The sequence below is a fragment of the Bos grunniens genome, chromosome 10 (assembly GCF_055505025.1).
Source record: "Bos grunniens cultivar Pamir isolate PY7600 chromosome 10, Bosgru_T2T1.0, whole genome shotgun sequence".
In the NCBI taxonomy this organism is placed as follows: domain Eukaryota; kingdom Metazoa; phylum Chordata; class Mammalia; order Artiodactyla; family Bovidae; genus Bos; species Bos grunniens.
In genome coordinates, this window is record NC_141174.1 from 16,003,075 (window position 1) to 16,019,933 (window position 16,859).

General features: G+C 50.2%; 2 protein-coding genes across 10 annotated transcripts in view; one reads left to right on the plus strand and one right to left on the minus strand.

Annotated features, from left to right (window-relative positions):
* Positions 1 to 11,545, minus strand: part of IFT43 (intraflagellar transport 43) — a 107,459-nt gene extending 95,914 nt beyond the window's left edge. For 3 of the 6 annotated variants that reach the window (XR_015133964.1, XM_086319586.1, XM_086319590.1), the window contains exons 1-2: positions 7,620 to 7,683; positions 4,658 to 4,750 (exon numbers count right to left, since the gene is read on the minus strand). Coding sequence is in view for 5 of the 6 variants with exons in the window: in XM_086319586.1 (XP_086175712.1) it covers positions 4,658 to 4,750; positions 7,620 to 7,673 (147 nt within the window). In the remaining variant the exon portion in view is untranslated. Of the gene's footprint in view, positions 1 to 4,657; positions 4,751 to 7,339; positions 7,684 to 7,834; positions 7,889 to 11,168 lie in introns of those variants that run through there. The other 3 variants (XM_086319587.1, XM_086319591.1, XM_086319589.1) reach the window with 2 other exon arrangements.
* Positions 4,685 to 16,859, plus strand: part of TGFB3 (transforming growth factor beta 3) — a 33,210-nt gene continuing 21,035 nt past the window's right edge. The window contains exons 1-2 of one of the 4 annotated variants that reach the window (XM_086319584.1): positions 4,685 to 4,823; positions 13,399 to 14,228. In XM_086319584.1, the coding sequence (XP_086175710.1) occupies positions 13,751 to 14,228 (478 nt within the window). In that variant the 5' untranslated portion in view covers positions 4,685 to 4,823; positions 13,399 to 13,750. Of the gene's footprint in view, positions 4,824 to 12,761; positions 14,229 to 14,696; positions 14,841 to 16,588; positions 16,720 to 16,859 lie in introns of those variants that run through there. The other 3 variants (XM_086319583.1, XM_086319585.1, XM_086319582.1) reach the window with 3 other exon arrangements.

Below are 16,859 nucleotides of genomic sequence, written 5' to 3' on the forward strand. Positions count from 1 at the left end.
AGGGTGGCAGAGGATGAGATGGTTGGATGGCATCACCAACTCTATGGACATGAGTTTGAGCAAGATCTGGGAGATGGTGAAGGACAGAGAAGCCTGGTGTGCTATAATCCATGGGGTCAAAGAGTCAGACACAACTTGGCGAATGAACGACAACATTTTACCAATGAGGAAACTGAGGTTTGAAAAGGTTAAGAAACTTGCTGAGCCACTGAGCTAACCTGTGGCACAGACAGGATTCCAGCCCATGGCTGTCCGACCCTGAGGCCTGTGTCCTTGTCCACCCTTTGGGAGGAATGCCCACTGCATCTAGAAAGCAAAAAACCTGCTTCATATTGTTACTCGTCAGCCTGTGGATAAATGAGTAGCAACCCTTGGAAAGACTTCCAGTTCTAAAAGAGACCAGGCTCACATCCTCCTTCTCTGCAGCCCTTCAATAACAAGAGCAAAGCTCTGTCCAAATATTCTTATTCACCACTCACTGAATGAATGAACATTTGTTCTGTGCCTTTAAGTTTATTAAAGTGCTTTTAAACGCATATCTCACTTAATCCTCACATCAACCTGGTGGTGTTGTTACCACTGTTTGACAGATAATGAAACGGAGGATTAGAGAGCTTAGTGGGTTTGTTCAAGATCCAGGCAATTAGCAGAGTCCAGGCTCGAGCCCTGGTCTTTCTGATGCCAAGCCTGTGTTCCCTCTATTTCAGCAGACCGCTGCCAGACTTCCTGTATGAGTTCCCCGCCTGCCACCTCACTTTAAAGTCATCATTTGGGATTTCTCATATGGCCCCGTGTCTAAGACTTCACACTCCCAATGTGAGCCCTGGACAGGGAACTACACCTTGCATGTCCCAGCTGAAAGTTTGCTTGCCATAACTAAAAGATTGCAGCTAAGACCAGGCGCAACAAAATAAATAATATTTTGAAAAATTAATAAAGTAAAAAAATCATCATTTGTTTGAACTAATTACTGCTGCTAAGTCACTTCAGTCATGTCCGACTCTGTGCGACCCCATAGACGGCAGCCCACCAGGCTCCCCCATCCCTGGGATTCTCCAGGCAAGAACACTGGAGTGGGCTGCCATTGCCTTCTCCAATGCATGAAAGTGAAAAGTGAAAGTGAAGTCACTCCGCCGTGTCCGACTCTTAGCGACCCCATGGACTGTAGCCCACCAGGCTCCTCCATCCATGCAATCTTCCAGGCAAGAGTACTGGAGTGGGGTGCCACTGCCTTCTCTGGAACTAATTACTACATGGATCCAAAGTAACTCCAGGACTTCCCTGGTAGTCCAGTGGTTAAGCATCTGCCTGCTAATGCAGGGGACAGGAATTCAATCCCTGCTCCAGGAAGATTCCACATGCCACGGGGCAACTAAGCGCATGGATCACAGCTACTGAGCCTACATGTCGCTCCAGAGACCGTGCTCCGCAACAGGAGAAGCCACTGCAATGAGAAGCCCGCACACTACAGCCAGAGAGCAGCCCCTTGCTCGCTGCAACTAGAGAATGCCCGTGTGCGGCAGCAAAGACCCAGTGCAGCCAAAAATAAAATTAAAAAAATTTTTTAAAAAGTAATTGCAGTATGTCTGACAGCCCCCAGGTACCATATTTATGTTTTCATGAATAGCTTCATCCTAGAATATACTCAGTGAGAGGACAAAAATAAATATATCAAGTAATATATTCAGAACTGGAATGTAAATGGGCACACACACAAGTCTTAGAAATCTAATTTTAGAAAGAATCAGTCAAAAAGTCCCACACAGCACAGTGTGCATCTGGCCTGAGGGAGGCTGCCCACACTGCTTTAAACCTCAATTAACTCAGGGAGAGAAGGAATCCTGGAATTCTTACTGGCATTTTGCTGTCAGAGGCACCAGGTAGGTAAAGAACAGAATGACTTTTCATCATGTTTTCCCAGAAAAAATACTAAGGCCCAGAGTTGTTTTTTTTTTTTTAAAAAGAGTACATGGCTCAGTGGAAATAAGTAGGTATTCCAAAAAGGCTGACATGCTGATAGGTGCATTATTCTGGACTTAGGTGCTCACAGCCCTGACTCTCACCTGAGCTCAGGGGAAGGCAAGTGGGCAAACCTGCCTAGTGACCCCAGCCCGGAAGCTGATCCGGGGTGGGGCCACAAAGGACTTCCCATCAGGACACCTCGGCCCATCTTGGGCTCACTCACCTCGCCACTTAAGGTGGCTCCTCCTTATAACCTCCTCCACAATGGGGTTGGCTTGTAATTAGCCTTCGTGACTGCCAGCGAGCATGCAAATGTAAGTTCCATTACTGTATGGGATTTGTCTCTTGTTCACTGAAATATGCCAAGCCCCTAAAACAGTGCCTGGCACACAGTAAGCATCAATAAATACTTGTTAAATAAATGAATTGATGATCTGGGTGTGGGATGGATCTTCCCTGGCCCACAGGCTGAAGTGGCCAAAGGGCAAGAACAGACGTCCGTTACCCTGGTCACTGGCTGGCTCATCTTCTCTTCACAGACATACACCACTGCAGTTCAAGCTTCTTGAGATCCAGGCTTGGGTCTGGTAGCTCTTCTTTCACTGTCTCCCCTCCACTGTACCCTTTTCACTATGCCTCCAATGTCCCACTACCTGCCACCCCAACCCTGTAACACTCTTCTTCAGCTTCCAAGGGCCCTCATCACACACTATGAACTTCACCCCACTCACCCTCTGCATGCCTGCTCTGTGCCAGGCACTGTGATAAACAAAGGGGATAGGGACTTCCTTGGCGGTCCAGTGGTGACTGGATTCTGCGACTCCACTGCAGGAGGCACAGGTTCGATCCCTGGTCTGGGAACTAAAATCCCAAATGCCAATGCAGCATGGCCAAAAAAAAAAAAAAAAATTGTTTTGTTTTTTTTTAAACACCCCTCGCCTTCCAAAAGGGAACATCTTCTGAGGGAGCCAAGAAGATAAACAATTAGAATACAATACAGTGGGTTGGCCAAAAAGTTCATTTGAGTTTTTCCATGCACTCTTATGGAAAAATCCGAATGAACTTTCTGGCTAATCTAATAAGCTCTATAAAGGAGGCACTATGGTCAAAGTCACAAACTGACAACCTTCAGGCCTAATAGAGCCCATATAGTGATTTAATTATTATAATTAGTCACTGATCTCTAAAAATGTGTTGCTTTTACATAAAATTTCAGACTGCCAGAGTCTCTTGGAAAATCAGAAGAGCTGGCAGTACAGGACCTATACTCTCCAGACATCAGCGGCTGTGACCAGGAAGTGGTTACTCCAAGTGTGGTTACCTGTGGCCTCCACAGTCCCTCCCCGACCTCTCCCTACTGACTTCAGACCATGAGGCCAAGAGTCAGCCGCCAGTTTTTCTGTGTTGGCATGGTTGTTATCTGGGGTCACCTGGGTGGCTCAGTGGTATAGAATTTGCCTGCCAATGTAGGAGAGGCTGGTTCAATCCCTGGGTTGAGAACATCCCTTGGAGAAGGAAATGGCGACCCACTTCAGTATTCTTGCCTGGGAAACACCACGGACAGAAGAGCCTGGTGGGCTACAGTCCGTGGGACTGCAAAGAGTTGGACACAATCTAGCAACTAAACAACAATAAAAAATTGTTATCTGAGAGGGAAACTGCTTCTCTGTACCCGTATTTCTATAATCAGTGAGAAAATAGAAGAGAAACTGAAAGGCCCATGTGGAGTGCTTGAAAGCATGGTAGAGGACTTATTTCTGATGAAAGTGAAGGATATTCCTACTTATGTGATATGTAAGTCAAGTGTGTCTGTCTTGTCCCCAGCATGCTGTGCTCACCTACCTACCCGGTCCATCAGGCCTCCCAGCAGAGCTGCCCTCATAAACCCACTGTAGGCTAATGAGCTGGGCAACTGAGTAGCCATGTTGCATGTTGCCCAGAAACTCACTCTCTAGTGGGCCAGACGCATAAACAGAAAACGAGGGCCTGAAACAGGTACCATGGCAATTGAGAAGTACGAGCCCTAAGTCAGCCTGGAGAAGTGAGGAAAAGCTGACAGTGAGAATTACCCTGAAGCCAGCTCTAGAAAAGGGCAGAAGTTTCTTCACACAGGGCAGAGGAGGGTGAAAAGAAGTCCTGAGTAAACTGCCAAAAATAGTGCTCTGGCATCAAAAGTATTGCTCATCAAGATTACCCACCCTCCGCGGAGAAGCTGGATAAATTCCCACGATTCCAGGCCACTTGGAAAAGCTTCCAAGAAAGCAAGGCCAGTACCAGTACGGGTTCCCTTCCCGCCTGAAAACTGTAGAAAGCGCAGGTCACCACTGAGAACAAAACGTCCACTTGTGTAATTCAACTTTACGTCACCAGCATGCCTCACTGGCTTTTATCTGGCAGGAATAAAAACCCGGATTTTGGCTGGATTTTGAAAGCTCCCAGTCCCTTGCTTCAGTTAACGTACAAAACTTCTTCACTGGGAATATAAAGCAATGCAGAGAAACTAGTCTGGCATCAAAAGAAAACAGCTACTCTTTCATTTCTTGCTAATAGGACAAAGGCTGGGGAAGGGAATTCCCAAATCAATATAGGAGGAAGGCTGACATTAAAGAAAAAGAAAATAATAATATGAAAGGCCAAATCCTTGCTCACTGAGTAACTGCCAACTGTTAAGAGCTGAAAACTTTTTAGCACCCACCTCTGCAGTCAGAGTCAAAGAGGAATTCTTGCCACTGAGATGATTCTCGGCTTGGGTGGACTCCTGTTGAGCTCGGCGCCCCATCTTGGCCCCCTGTAAGGAGAGATGAGAGGTGCTGCTGACTCAAACGTCTCTGAGCCACTATGAGGAAGACATTTCTGCCAAGGTAAGCAAGGACTGGGTTTCTGATGACATGGGGTGGATGGGATTTGAGCAACTCGAACATACTTAGAAAATGTTCCAAACCCTTCAAACAAAAGTGCCCAAAGTCAGTTCTATGTGGTAGGGCAAGAAACCCATGTGTTGATCACTTAGAAAATACTCCAAACCCTTCAAACAAAGTGCCCAAAGTCAGTTCTATATGGTAATAGGAAATTCATGCGTTGATCACAATGTTTTCTTTTAATGGCCATAGAACTATTCTACCCAAAGAAATGCACCTAGAACTTCCTCTAGAATGGACAGGCAGCTCATGCCACAGCTCAGGCAGAGTATGGTCAAGGCTCCCACGTCCCGATGTGGGATTTCAGGAGGGCCTAATTTCAAAGCTGCAGCTTGGCATGAAAATAGTTATCAAAAAGGCTTGGTGGGGGAAGAAATTCCATGGAAACTGAAACCAGAGAAATACAGATAGCATTTCCTTTGACGTATATGCTAATTGGATTTGTACTTACAGACATTAAAGGAAAGCTCTTACAAGAATTTTTTGAGACATCAGCTTTGGGAATCAGAACACTTCAAATTCTGAGTCATCAAAGGAACCATTTGCAGGTGTTTCCCAAAGCCCTCCTAGGGTGGAGGGCTCCATCTGTGTCTCCAATGCCTCGCAGCACATACAAACATTATTTGGGCAGACTGGAGGGTGTTGAAATGTTTATATTTTTCTTTTTTTGCTCTTTAAAAAAATACAGCATTACTGTAAGCATTTTTAGATCTCATCTGATGTAGCTTCATTTGATTTCACAATAATAGGGACTGGGACTGAGGCCATTTTACAAATGGTGTAATTGAGACCCGGGAAAGCAATAAAGTGGCAGATAAACATAAGAGCAAAATCTTCTGCCTTCAAATTCTGAAGGCTTTTTCTGTGCCCTGCTGGAATTTCAGTTCTAAGATGTTCTAAGAACTGACTGCATCAATAAATTGAGAGAAGTTACATGAGAGCTGCATAAAAACCCTCATGTAGTGTTTACACATGAAATTCTAATCAATCATTTAGATTTCAGGAATGACAGAAACAATATTTTGGACAATAAGCAGCTCATTTTCTTCCCAAGGTAGACAATTCTACTCCTTCACCTGTGGCTGCCCTTTTCCATGTATTGGGTATCTGAATATGGCATATTACACGGAGTGATTGTGGTCAAACAAAACTTCAAGGATCTTGTCTCTACTGTTTATAGATGGTTTCTCTAGTATATTTGGCAAGGATTTTAAGGTTTTAAACTTTTGGAAGACCCTGTATAAATCCATAGGAATGACTGGTAGGGAAACTACATTACTACCTGGTTTTATATATTTTAAATGTATGGTCTCTTTATTGCCCATCTTCCTCCACTGAAACATAAGCCCCATGAGGGCAGGGACTTAGTTTTTCTTTTCACTGTTATATTTCTAACACCTAGGACAATCAATGCCTGATACACAGAAGGAGCTCAGTAAATATTTGTTGAAAGAATAAATGAGTAACTACACTCATTTTCTCCCGGCACTAAAAAATACACATATCAAGAAAGGCCTGATGACATAATATTCTCCTTGGTCAGTCAAGCAACCTGCTTCTTTCTAGAACAATTTGCTCCCATTCCTCATATCTCCTCTCTAGCAATTTGGAGGCTATCTGATGTTATTAGGGCACTTCAAGACATGTAGAGATTCCACAGCAGAAACTAAAGACTTGTGGGCCAATCTTTTAGTGACTCTGATCTTCAGTAATTTTAAAGGTAAAAAGGCTTGGTGAGCCCATGATGGATTTAAGACACACACACACTGAACTTGGGTCTTGAATCTAGCTCAGTTATCTATATATATATACGTGCTAAGCCGCTTCAGTTGTGTCAGACTCTTTGAGACCCTATGGACTGTAGCCATTCAGGCTCCTCTGTCCATGGGATTCTCCAGGCAAGAATTCTGGAGTGGGTTGCCATGCCCTCCTCCAGGGGATCTTCCCGACACCGGGCTATAACCTTGGGTAAATCACCTCAGAAGCAACAGCCGCTAACCTCTTCTAATAACTCAGCATATGCCAGTTACTGTGTTAAATGCTTTCCAGGCACATCTCATTTCATCTTCACCTCCTTGAAGGAGACATAAATCTCCATTCTAGAGATAAGGAAATCGATGCAACCCATGCAACAGCTTTACACTCCCTCTGACCTCTGGGCTCCCCATCTCGCTTCCGACCACGCCCTCGATCTTTAAAAATGAGGTAACGCCCACCTCCCCTGGGGATGAGTTGAAAGAAAGGCCCTCCCTAACTCCTTTCCCTCCTTCCACTCCGAAAACAGTACGTTTTTTACTTCAACTCCAGGCATGACATGGTCAAGGGAAAAAGCTCTAGCATGAGTGCAAGTGTGACCCTCGCCAGGGCCCCTCCAGTCACTCTCAGATCTATCTGTCCATCCTTGGGAAGTTGGCAAGTTGGAGCTCCAGAAAGCGGAGAGAAACTGGGAAATTTCCCACCGTTCTCACAGGCCGGCAGGGGAAGGATCTGTTTTCCAGTCTTTGAGAATTTTGAAGAAAGCAAACCCTAGGCCAGCATTGGAGCTCACCGCTGCCCCAGGGGCGGAGCGAGGAAGGCCGCCTCCTCGCCGGCCTCACCCCCGCAAGGCTCAGAGCCTGCTAGCTCCTGGCGCCAGGGACAGGCTGGGCCGAGGCGGCTCAGGAAAGCCAGGGCCGGCGGGGTCGCCCCTCCCCACCCGCTAATTCTTGGCCCCGATCCCCGCCCCGAGTCGGTCCTCACGGAGGTGGCCGGGCCGCGACGCCGCTCCTCGCCTAGATCCAGCAAGTCCTCCATCTCTGCGGCTGCCTGACGTCACTTCCTGGAAACCCAGACGCTCAGTCGCGTCCCTGACGACGGCTCCGCCCTTTCATTCTAGGACTTAAAGGGTCCGCTTCAGTGTTTCCTGGAGTGTATGTGCCATCCTCAAATTTAAACCAAATCTTTCCTAAACCTACCTTTTCTGACATTTGGAAGGAATCTCCACATATTAAATCCTGATGAGGGTGCTCCTGTGGGACAGTGAAAAGTTTTAGTCTTTAGAAACTGCCTACCTCTGTTCAGTTCAGTCATTCAGTCATGTCCTACTCTTTGCAACCCCATGGACTGCACAGCACACCAGGCCTCCCTGTCCATCACCAACTCCCAGAGTTTACTCAGACTCATGTCCACTGAGTCGGTGATTCCATCCAACCATCTCATCCTCTGTCGTCCCCTTCTCCTCCCGCCTTCAATCTTTCCCAGCATCAGGGCCTACATCTGTGTAGATCTGTTCAAATAGGTAAGTTGTAAAGTGCAAAGCACTATTATTAATAGTAGTAACTATTCTCATCCTTTTCATGTGTATAGCTCTTGTCAATGTACAGAGGAACTTCACAGTTATTAGCGCATGGAAAATGCATAACAACTTTGTAGGAGACAAGATAAGTTATACTGTCTCCATTGGATGGACACCCTGAGGGTCAGGTGCTAATAAATGGTTTACGATGCAAAGTGCAATATACTTAATTTCTGCCTTCAAGAAGTTGACAGAGCAGTTGAACCAACACATCAAATATAACTTTCAAAAGTACAGATAACCCCTCCAAGCCCCCATGAAGTGAGCAAAAGTAGTATTTCTATCCAACAATTGAAGACAGTGAGGTACAGAACAGTACCTTGAGGAAAATCACCTGAGTATTAAGCAGCAGAGCCACATGCTTTTCTGACACCAGGTCTTACTGGTGTTTTTCTCTGGCGTGTATTGAGACTGACTGGGTGCCAGCCAGTCTCCTGGGCCAGTAGAGGAAGATGGTCCCCAAATTCCCAGCCTAATGGGACTATCAAGTCTTCATTGACTCTACATGTAAGGTTCCCTACGTCAATAACACTGACCAATCCTTGGTACTGGGGACTCCCAGCTGGGACCCCAGAGCTTGAGTTCATGGCCCTGAAAGTGAAGTGTCCCCAGCATCATCCTAGGGGTAAGGCTTTAGATGGCTTCTCAAAAGCAAAGATGTGTAAGAGGGATTACCAACCCTAAAACTGGAATGTAGGATTTCTTCAATCCCTAATAAATGATTAGGTCCAACCATTTATCCACACGTTTACTGGGTAGGGCTATGTGCTAGCATGCCCGTGACAACAACAGTACTGCCTGGATGTCAGAAGAGTTGAAACCTCATCCTAGCTTGGCAGATACTACCTGTGTAGCCCTGCAGAACTTTCTCAGCTTCCTCCCTTGTAGTGACTCTTAGAGATTACCCCTAAAACCTTTTACTCATGAGTTCTGATTCTCAGTGAGAGTAATACCCTGTTAGATTTTAACCTGAATAAACATTCACTGCCAAAGATCTAAGATGGATGAAATATAGGCTCCAGCGAAGCCCTTGTTCCCTTCTTCCTTGGTGCCAGATGAGGAAGAAGGGATTAATCTTAGGATTTTCCCATTTCTTTTAATTGCTGTCAAACAGTAATCAATATGGAGGCTGCAAATAATAAAGAGCTTTATTGAGGGGGTAGGGGTCTGAAAATTGCAATTCGGGAGACACAGATTCTGGTAAAATCAAGAGTGTTCCAGGAAAGAGGAAGGGAAAGGAGATTACAAAGGCAAAGGCCATGACGCTGTTCTCTGATGCTAGAAAGGAAATATTTGTCTTTAAGGAATCAAGAATTGTTTTAGAGTAAGGGTCTGATGCAAAGAACCGATTCATTGGAAAAGACCCTGATGCTGGGAAAGATTGAGGGCAGGAGGAAAAGGGGCCAACAGAGGTTGAGATGGTTGGATGGCATTACCGACTCAATAGACATGAGTTTGAGCAAGCTCCAGGAGATAGTGAAGGACAGGGAAGCCTGGTGTGCTTTAGTCCATGGGGTCGCAAAGAGTCGGACAGAACTGAGCAACCAAAAAACAAGTGATAAGTAAACAGGCTGTCACAAGTTATTATAAGATAGGGGTCTGATAAGTATCTTGAATTTCTGGCAGATCTTCTGGATGCCTTCATTAGGACAGTGAGTGGACAGAAGGTTAGGTTTTACTCAGGCTGAGACTCGCATAATTCATACTTCCTTAATGGCCTTCTGGTTCCATTTTAGAGAGCTCTTTTAGCAATACTGACTCCATTTCTATTTTCTTTCCACTTTTTATAGCCACATCACCACCACCAGTTTCCAAACCTTCACTCCCACTTCTTCCCCAAATTCCTGAAAGCAAAAGATGCTCACTCTGGGCAGAAAAAAGCCCTGGAATAGTGGCTTCCAAACCTTGCTGAGCACCTGAATCACCAGTGAAGTGTGTTGAAAATACACGTGTCAGAGCCCTGCCCTGTGGACTCTGATTGGTAGAGGTGGTATCCAGAAGGATATAACTTTAATAATTTTCCCTCCCATTTTGCAAGTATTTACTTAAAGGTCTCAGTAAGGCCTTCTCTGATTTTAAATTGCAACAGCCCCTTAACCTGGGCACTCTGTCTTCTCTGGTTTATTTTCCACCATGGCACTTACCTTTTATCACACCACATTATTTACATATGTTAAATCAGTTATTGCCTTCCCCATGGTTCTACCTCCACTTCTAGAATGTAAAGTCCTTAAGGGAATGATTTGGTTGGTTTTTTTCACTGCTGCCTCCACAGAGCCTAGAACAGTGCCTGGCATATAGTAAGTGTCAAAAATATTTTTCAAATGATAGCTGAATTACAGAGGAAATAGAGCATAATATTTAAGTGCACTGGAGGAGGGCATGGCAGCCCACTCCAGTATTCTTGCCTGGAGAATCCCCATAGACAGAGGAGCCTGGTGGGCTACAGTCCACGGGGTCACAAGGAGTTGGAAAGGACTGAGCGACTAAGCACAGCACATTTAAGTGAATAGATGCTGGCAACAGACTTCCTGTGTCCCAATCTCAGTGTTGACTCCCCCTGATTATATGACCTAAAAGTAATTCAAACGCAAGTTACTTTAACCTTTTTACACCTGCTGCTGCTGCTGCTAAGTTGCTTCAGTCGTGTCCGACTCGGCAGCCCATCAGGCTCCCCCGTCCCTGGGATTCTCCAAGCAAGAACACTGGAGTGGGTTGCCATTTCCTTCTCCAATGCATGAAAGTGAAAAGTGAAAGTGAAGTCGCTCAGTCGTGTCCGACTCTTCACGACCCCATGGACTGCAGCCTACCAGGCTCCTCCGTCCACGGGATTTTCCAGGCAAGAATACTGGAGTGGGGTGCCATACACCTAGGATCCCTCATTTCTTATGCAAATAAAAATAATGTCTTCCCAAACCCGAGAGCCCGTATTAAATATCACCTCCACCACTCACAAGCAGTGAAGCCTCTTAAACAGGTCTGTGTCTTCATTTCCTCAACTTAAGCTGATCAACCACAGCCCTGGGGATGCAGAGAACGTTCTTTCCGTTAATGTCCTAGGATCCAGGGTCAGGCAGGCTGGGGCGGAGTGGGATGGGATGGCGGGGAGCAGCACCGATTCCCTGGAAAGCCATCAATTCGGAGATTATCCCGTGTCGGAGCGGGGTGGGGTGGTCGGGGGTGAGCGGGCAGTGGGGTGGAAAGGGCGCTGGCATTGTGGTTTGCCCTCCCGAAACTTTTGGTGAGAAAAGACCTAGAAACTTAGGCTGAGAGAAGGAACGAAGGCAGAGGAAAAACAAAAAACAAAAAAACCCTCCCCTCACCCATCTGGGAAATGGGCTCGGGCCAACTGCTGACTCCGCGCTGGCTGGCGCAGCTCCCCGCGGAACCCTCGGCCGGGGAGGGAGGCCGCGCACATCTGGAGGACATTTCTGCGAGAGCGACGGCGGAGCGGGGCTCGGGGAAGGGAGAGGTGCCCGTGTGCGCACGTGGGGCCCGGAGAGAGAGAGAGAGGCTGTTCCCCAGGGCACCCCGTCTTGTTTCTCCTCGCCCTCTTTCGAGCCCTTCTCCCCAGGTTCCCGGCATGACACACCTCCCCAACCACCCCCGCAGACTCCCCTCAACCAGCCCCTAACCACCCCCCCACCAGCCCTCTCTTCAGCTGCCCCCGCCCTCCAGCTCCCCCCCGCACCCCCCCAGCCCTCCAGCTCCTCCCTCCCCTCCCCCCTCAAGGTCCCTCCCATCCAGCCTCCCCGCATCCAGCCTACCCCCATCCAGCCCTCCAGACCTTCGCGGCTCCGACCCACCGAGCCTCTGTCACTGGCGGTCTCGCCTCGCCAGGGGGCACCCTCGGTCTGCCGGAAAACGCCACCCCTTTTTCAAGGCCCCTGGAGCATCTCCAAGCTTCCGGGAGCCACCCGACTCCACAGTCTTGTCAATGAAGAGTCGGGGCCAGGATAGCTGCGGGGCTGAACCTAACTCCAATCCCGCTCCGAGGCCGGGCGTCAACCTCTCCCACCCCAGCCCCGAGGGGTGGGCACGGCAGCCGTGCCCAGGCCCAAGCCCAGGGTCCTGCCAGGCCGGGGGACGGGGGACTGGGGTAGGGGGGAGCGTCTAGGAGGGAGCAAGAGACCCGCTGAGGAGATGACCGACTGACAGCTGGCGAGAGGGCGAAGGAGTTGGGGGAGAAGGAGGGGAGGGGATTCATCGGCCGTAACTTTCCAGAAAAACAGTCAACGTGTAGCCGGAGTGACTCCAAGGGGCGGGGGGGTAGGGGGGAGGAGAGAAAAAGTTCAGTTACCACGTCGATCGAGAGGGACTCGCAAAGTATTTTTCAAATGGGCTCGGCTTTTCCTGTGCCTGTTTAAAACATTAAAATCGTGCAGCAAAGGAGCCTGCGTGGTGCTCGGGTCCCTCCCCCCACCCACTCCACTCTCCACCTCTCTTCGCCCCCTCCTCGCCGCTCACCACCCACCCCCGCCCCCCGCCCCGGGGCCAGAAACGTCATGGGAGGGAGGTATAAAATTTCAGCAGAGAGAAATAGAGAAAGCAGTGTGTGTGCATGTGAGTGTGTGCGAGAGAGAGAGAGGGGGAGAGGAGCTTGAGCGAGAGGGAGAGGCAGAGAGAAGCTGGAGGGAGAGAAAGGGAGGGAATCCGAAAGCCAAGTCCAAGGGCATGAGCAAGAGAGGCGAGAGATAGGGGAAGAAGCCTGAGAAAGAAGGAATAACAGCTTTCCGGAGGAGGCGTGCAGTGAACTGGCTTCTATTTTATTTGTCTTTTCTTTTTTTTTATTTTTTTAAAGAGAATCAGGGAACAGAAGCAGAGGCCGAGGGAGAAGACGAGGTGCTGGTGACCTGGGCGTCCAAGTGGATTAACTGGGGATGCTCTCCAGGGGCTGTACTCCCCCTGCCTTCCAATTGCAAACATAAGCCCACATCCCAGCCAATGAAGATGAGAGGCAGCGTGAACAAAGTCATTTAGAAAGCCCCCCCCGAGGAAGTGTAAACAAAAGAGAAAGCATGAATGGTGTGCCTGAGAGACAAGTGTGTGTTGCGCTGCGCCCCACCTTGAGCTGGGCCAGCAGCCGCCTAGCCCTGCCTCTCCCCACCTACTCACTGGTGATTTTTATTTTTTAATAATTTTTTTCTCTTTTCTTTTCCATCCTCTTTTCTTACTCTCCTTCAGGGCAAGGCAAGGATTTTGATTTGGGGACCCAGCCATGGTCCTTCTGCTCCTTCTTTAAAATTACCCACTTTCTCCCCATCGCCAAGCGGCGTTTGGCAATATCAGATATCCGCTCTATTTATTTTTACCTAAGGAAAAACTCCAGCTCCCTTCCCACTCCCAGCTGCCTTGCCACCCCTCCCAGCCCTCTGCTTTGCCCTCCACCTGGCCTGCTAGAAGTCAGAGCCCAGCAGAACCTGTTTAGACACATGGAGAAGAAACCCAGAGCTTCACGGCACACAGTCGGCTTCTTCGCGCTCAGGGTTGCCAGCGCTTCCTGGAAGTCCTGAAGCTCTCGCAGTGCAGTGAGTTCATGCACCTTCTTGCCAAGCCTCAGTCTTCGGGATCTAGGGAGGCCGCCTGGTTTTCCTCCCTCCTTCTGCACGACTGCCGGGGTCTCCTCCTGCCAGGCCTTGCGGCCTTTCTCCCTGGCCCCCGCCTGAAGATGCACTTGCAGAGGGCTCTGGTGGTCCTGGCCCTGCTGAACTTTGCCACGGTCAGCCTCTCCATGTCCACTTGCACCACCTTGGACTTCAACCACATCAAGAGGAAGCGGGTGGAAGCCATTAGGGGACAGATCTTGAGCAAACTCAGGCTCACCAGTCCCCCCGATCCATCCGGGTTGGCCAGTGTCCCCATCCAGGTCCTGGATCTTTACAACAGCACCCGAGAGCTACTGGAGGAGGTGCATGGGGAGAGGGGAGACGTCTGCACGCAAGCAAACACCGAGTCGGAGTATTATGCCAAAGAAATCTATAAATTCGACATGATCCAGGGGCTGGAGGAGCACAGTAAGTCCAGATTCCCCGCTGGGGGTGTCTGCTCTGGAGGGTCTGAGCTGGGGTGGGGAGCTCCACAGAGGACGGGGGTTGCCTAGCGATGACCACAGGACAGGGTGCCCCAGCTATGCCCCGCACCAGGGATTGGGGGACACACGAGGTGCGATGCGCAGTTGGGGCTGGGTGGGTGAGGAGGGGGAGACAGAGCCATTCTGCTCAGAGCCCAGAGCAGCTGGGAGGCCAGGAGCCCTGGAGTTGAGCGGCGTAGCGAAACTCACATCACATCGCTGAGGGATTTTAATTTGGAGTGACACTGTCCCGTTTTTGTGCTGTGGCACGTGTGGTCAGACAGGTAACTGGAAGCGCGCGGAGCTGTAGAGGGACAGGGCTGGGTGCTCTTCTAAGAGAGCCCGCAGGGTTCCAAGAGGCTAGAAACCTTGGTCTCCTCCCTGCTGTATACACCTCATTGTGACACGTCTCACGTTCCATTTTTCCAGTTCTGGGAAAGAAGCGTATACCTGCCCCCAGTTCATGTCTTGTCCAGCTTCTTGAAGCCCAAGCAAGAGGCAGCCTCTGATTGCTTAGGCCCTCGGTCCACGCCACGCATGCGACCACGTGAGCTGTGTGCGTGGGGGGATGGGGGACACACCTATGTTCACACGGCTGTGTGCTTGACAGCGATGCATCGTCCGGTTTTGTCCCATAGACGGACTCGTGTGCACAACATGGGCATCCTCCGGGCCCGTGGACGTGGGGGAAAGCGAGGATATGGCTCCGGACATGTAGATGGCTGCTGGCAGCCCTTTTGTGTCTGCGTGTCAGGGGAAGAGAGGGTGGGAGGTGTGGCCGTGGGTGCACAGAGGACATGTGTCTGGGAGCGTGTCTTCCCAGGAGGCTCCTGTCTGTGCCGAGAAGCCGGGAGGCTCCTGGGTGAGCCGTCTGTGTGTGTGTTTGTACACGTGTGGAAGTCATGTGTGTTTACTGAACGGGGATTTAAAAAACCTCAATACAAGAGAGAGAGATTTGGCAGATGCTGAGAAACTGACAGCCCGGGAAGGAGGAATGTGAGTCCACTCACAGGCCTGGGGGCTCTGGAGCAGGTCTGTTTGCTTTTCCTACCAGCAGGTGTCCTCGACGGCCAGGCTACCTCGAGGTAGCCGAGGCTCACCTGGGAGGGGGCCATGTCGGGAGTGGGGGTGGGAGAGTGGGATGGTGCGGCCAGGTGAGGGTGGTCCGCTGGGGCACTTGGATAGAAAGAAGGAGGAGTGGGCAGCCCAGGGGTGCACCAGCTCTGGAAGAAGGTGTGGAAGGCCTCGCTGGGAGCTTGCCCATGCCAGGCCCGGAGCCTGTGGTTACTGGCGAGGGGCTCCCACTCCGGTTTCCTGTGGCTGCCTTGGGAGGTAGCTCCCGTGTGGGGCAGAGGCCGGAGAAGGAGGTGCTCCCTGCCCGGGGTCCTCCAGGCCGGGCTGACTCCTGGTCTCCCAGGGCCTTGTGGTTCCCAGCAGTACCAGCAGCTGAATGCCAGGATAAACCCCCAGCACCCTGGGTACCCACAAAGGCAGGAGGTGGTGGCCAAACGTGGGAGGAGGGTGGAAAGCTGAGACCTGCAGGAGAGGTGTGAGGAAAGTCCAGGGCGGGAGAGAAGGACTGGGACCTTAAGGATCCGGGTCAGGAGGAGGAGTCCCAGGGAGGAGGAATTCTGAGTCACCCGGGCCCTCCCAGCCTGGAATCCCAAGCTGAGAACGAATGAGCCAGAGAGACGCAAGAGCACACAGGTGCCGGTGAACGTATGTGCAAAGACTCAGAGCACAATTAGTGGACAGCCCTGGGATCCTCCAGGACAGGGCGGCACAAGATGCTGGGCAGCTCTGGGCTGCAGCAGCAGGACCTTCCTTGAAACTGTAGTAGGTGAGGGTGGCCCTGGCCCTGGGGCCACGGAGCTGTGATCAGGCCGGGAGGAAACCTGGCACAGTGAGCAGGAGACTACTTGGGATATCATGGAGGATCTGGGGCCCCATGGGACCCGAGCAATGCCAGCGAGGCTTGCAGGTGCAAACAGGAAGCAGGCCCAGACTGTGCAGCTGGTGGAGGTGACACAGAGGCTGAGCAGACGCAGGCCCGGCCCGCCCTGCAGCTGGTCAGGTGCTGAGCCAGCCCCAGAGAGGCAGACGCGCAATGCACGCTAATTATAAAGAAGGCAGTGGGCAGATGCAAACGTCTAACAGATGCCAAGAGGGAGCAGAGCCACTCTCCAAGGCCTGGGGAGAGGGAAGCGTGTCTAGAACTCACGAGGGTGGGCTGGGGTCTGAGTGCCAGAGCCCTGGCTGCTGGACTGATGGGATTCCATCCCTTCCACATCTCATCATTCCCAGCCCCTTCCGGTACCCAGTGGGACAGGCTCTCAGAGGAACGTGGCATCAGGAGTTGGGGCAAGCAGACAGAGGTGCCTGGAGGGCAAAGTGGAAGAAGGAGTAACCACCAGAGGCACAGAAAGGGCACCAAGGTGAGAGCAAAGAGGATAAGACCGTTCTCTGGCTCTGCCTGTCAGATGGGTACCTTGATTTCCCTGTTTTCCAGATGAGAAGACTATAACGTGCCTCAGTTAAGTGCTACAGCCCTAAAGAACCAGGGCTGTAACCTAGA